Below are 4,016 nucleotides of genomic sequence, written 5' to 3'. Positions count from 1 at the left end.
TTCCCCTTTATCCCCACATACCACCTCTGTAACTCCATATTTCCTCCACAAAGCACCACTGTAACTTGACTATTTTCCACACAAACCACCTCTGTAACCCAATCATTTTCCAACAAAGCACCTCTGTAACTTGACCATTTTCCCCACATACCACCTCTGTAACTCCACATTTCCCCCACAAAGCACCTCTGTAACTTGACCATTTCCTCACATCGCACCTCTGTAAGCAAACTATTTTCCCCTTTATTCCCATATACCACCTCTGTAACTCCACATTTCCCCACAAAGTACCTCTGTAACCCAATCATTTTCCTACAAAGCACCTCTGTAACTTGACCATTTCCTCACATCGCACCTCTGTAAGACAATTATTTTCACCTTTATCCCCACATACCACCTCTGTAACTCCACATTTCCCCACAAAGTACCTCTGTAACTCCACATTTCCCCCACAAAGCACCTCTGTAACTTGACCATTTCCTCACATCGCATCTCTGTAAGACAACTATTTTCCCCTTTATTCCCATATACCACCTCTGTAACTCCACTTTTCCCCACAAAGTACCTCTGTAACCTAATCATTTCCTTTCCAGGCAGAGGTGGCGCACTTACCATGTCGAAACTGTCCACCAACCTACCTAGAGGACTCCTGCACCTTCCTCTCCATTGGCCAAATATGGAACAAGGAACCTATTGAGAGGGATACATACTACCCATACTACTAGCACTTTGAGACGGAAGATACCTCGGGAGATGATACACGACACATGACACTCGACATGACACTCGACATGACACTCGACACGACACTTGACAGACACACACACACTGGTATCATTCGTGTAGTCAATTATGAAATTTTTATATTAATTGCACTTCGAGATGGATGATACTTGACACTCGACACGACACTTGACAGACAGACACACACTGGTATCATTCGTGTAGTCAATTATGAAATTTTTATATTAATTGCACTTCGAGATGGATGATACTTGACACTCGACACGACACTTGACAGACAGACACACACTGGTATCATTCGTGGTCAATTATGAAATTTTTGTATTAATTGCACTTCAAGATGGATGATACTTGACACTCGACACATGACACTCGACATGACACTTGACAGACAGACACACACTGGTATCATTCGTGCAGTCAATTTTGAAACTTCTGTATTAATTGCACTTCAAGATGGATGATACTTGACACTCGACACATGACACACAATACTTGATAGACACATGCTGGTATCATTCCTGCAGTCAATTGTGACACTTCTGTATTAACTGTGCTTTGAGAAGGAAAATACCATGGCAGATGACACTTGACACTCGACACATGACATTTGACACACTTGATACTTGGACACACACTAGTATCATTCCTGCAGTCATTATGAAACTTCTGTATTAACTATGCTTTGGGACGGAAGATACCATGGCAGATGACACTTGACACTTGACACATGACACACGACACTTGATATTTGATGGACACACACTGGTATCCTTCCTGCAGTTGATTATAAAACTCCTGATAGACTATTTTGTATCAATTGCCTTTTGAGATGAGAGATACCATGGCAAATGACACTTGACACTCGACAAATGACACTTGATACTAGATGGACACTGGTATCCTTCCTGAAGTCAACTATAAAACTCCTGATAGACCATTTGTATTATTTGCCATTTGAGATGGAAGATACCATGACACTTGACACATGACACATGACACTTGACACAGACACACACTGGTATCATTCCTGCAGTCAACTATGAAACTTCTGTACTGATTATGCTTTGAGAAGGAAGATATCATGGCAGATGACACTTGACACTCGACACATGACACTTGATACTTGACGGACACAGTGGTATCCTTCCTGCAGTAAAGTATAAAACTACTGATAAACTTTTTGTATTAATTGTCCTTTGAGACGGGACATACCATGGCAAATGACACTCGACACATGACACTAACACTTGTTGAAACTCCTGACTTTGATGTACGTGCTTCTGGGTGAGGAATGGTGCATGGTGTATGGTGTAAGGTGAATGGTGAATGGTGTATGGTGCATGGAGCATGGTGTATGGTGTCCCCTCCTGGTGTTTTCAAGACTGCCACACACAAAGCAAACAAACTTTAATGCAAGACTGTCTCATCACTCTCTGGCTAAACAAACAAGACATTTTGACCATAACAACTGCACTGCGACATTCATCACTACACATATACAGAAGGATACGTGAGAATGAGAACTAATAACGATGTATAAGTCAGTAAACCATATGGAAAAGATAGATAAAGACTTGGTAACACTGACAGGATGGAGAGAGATGAACAAGAGGACACTCCAAGATCATAATAAGTCAGTGTGTGAGGAACATTAAGAAGTTCAGTTTTCCACACAGGACAGCCAAATTAGCTTGAATGAAGAGATCGTAGCGAGTGTGCACAAATAGAAGGAAAAGTTGGATAAATGTAGATATGGAGACAGGTCACTAAGAACCCAGTAATATACAACTAGGTAAGTACAACAAGGTAAACACACACACACACACACACAGAAGGGAGGAGGGAGGCAATAGACAGAAGTGAGTGTTGGTGAGTTGACAATTATTGATGTCTTCATCCACGACCACCACCACTAGTACTACCATTTTGAGAGAGAGAGAGAGAATATTCTGTTGTATGTATGAAATAAATTTACCAAAAGCACAAATCTTTCTGCTTATTGTCCTCCACACACATACACAGATGTACTACTACTACTACTACTACTACAAGATGAGGATGTCAGTGTCAAAAGTACATGAGGTGAGACAGGAAGAACACTCTGAGCTGTATCATGACACACACACTAATGAAGAACTGTAGTTGTCATTAAACAGTAAGATGATGATGATGATGATGATGCAGCAGCAGCAGCAGAAGCAGCACACTAAAACACTCTTTCACCACACCACCGCACAACACCATCATCACACACCACCACCACCATCACAACTTCACCACCACCATCACACACCAAACCAATGTAAAAAAAATAATTGAACTAACATTTGCTTTCCTTAAATTTTTCTATCCAATTCTTATCTTATGACAGTAAAAGTAATTTGGAGACTCTTTTTCTTCTTCCCTGATAACTATGGACCAATGGAATGACTGAAGGATCACTTCAGTACTGGGACATATTTTTATCTTGAGATTTGTGTACCATTAGACCATTTTATTGACATTAGGAAGGGTCTAAGGAGGGTAGAAGATCAATGGCCACAGTCTTCACTATTTCAATCCTACACATAAGTTTCTGAAGCTGTACAAAATTGCCAACTAGTAACCAGAATGAATAAGGAAATGTGTCCAGGTACTGAAAGGGTTAATATCACACAGTTTATAGTTTCAGCTTGTATAAGAGTAAGGTCTATATTGAGAAACGCTCTGCTCTCTCCCCCATGACAGTTTTCCAAGGCCACAGAGATGACAAGCGGGGGTTTTCAAGAGTATTTCTCTGCTTAATAATGCAGAAATCTCCCTTAAAAACCCTTATTACTTCAACTAGAGCCTATAAAAAGAGTGTTTCTGCAGTTAATAATGTAGAAATCTTGTCACTCTGCCTCTAGAACCATAAAAACTTTCTTAAAAATCCTCTTCTCTTTCACCACAACTTTTTTTCAAGGCCACAAAGATGACTAGCAGGGTTTACAAGAGCATTTCTCAAGTTAATAATGGTGAAATCTAGTCACTCTACCACTAAAACCATAAAAACCTTAAAAATCCTCTTTTCCCTCACCATGACTATTTTCTAAGGCCACAGAGATGATAAGCGGGGTTTTCAAGTGTTTCTCCAGTTAATAATGTAGCTAATTTTTCCATAGAACACAACTAGGTACAGGGTAAGATTGGGGCAAATCGAATATGGTGGTGTAACAACCAGCATGCATAGTGTCTGCCCTATCAATGATAAACATATTTCCCAATCAAGTTAACCCCTTCCATACTGG

At 40.3% G+C, this 4,016-nt stretch overlaps 1 protein-coding gene across 2 annotated transcripts in view; it reads left to right on the top strand.

Moving 5' to 3' along the window:
* LOC123509295 overlaps positions 1-1,551 on the top strand; it is a 6,470-nt gene extending 4,919 nt beyond the window's left edge. Inside the window, exons 6-7 of one of the 2 annotated variants that reach the window (XR_006676173.1) lie at positions 594-791; positions 906-1,551. Coding sequence is in view for 1 of the 2 variants with exons in the window: in XM_045263509.1 (XP_045119444.1) it covers positions 594-725 (132 nt within the window). In the remaining variant the exon portion in view is untranslated. Of the gene's footprint in view, positions 1-593 lie in introns of both variants that reach the window. The other variant, XM_045263509.1, reaches the window with a different exon arrangement.
* Positions 1,552-4,016: the final 2,465 nt, after the last annotated feature.

The sequence above is a fragment of the Portunus trituberculatus genome, chromosome 26 (assembly GCF_017591435.1).
Source record: "Portunus trituberculatus isolate SZX2019 chromosome 26, ASM1759143v1, whole genome shotgun sequence".
Classification (NCBI taxonomy): domain Eukaryota; kingdom Metazoa; phylum Arthropoda; class Malacostraca; order Decapoda; family Portunidae; genus Portunus; species Portunus trituberculatus.
The sequence above is the reverse complement of the archived record's forward strand: the minus strand, read 5'-3'. Positions and strand labels throughout refer to the sequence as shown.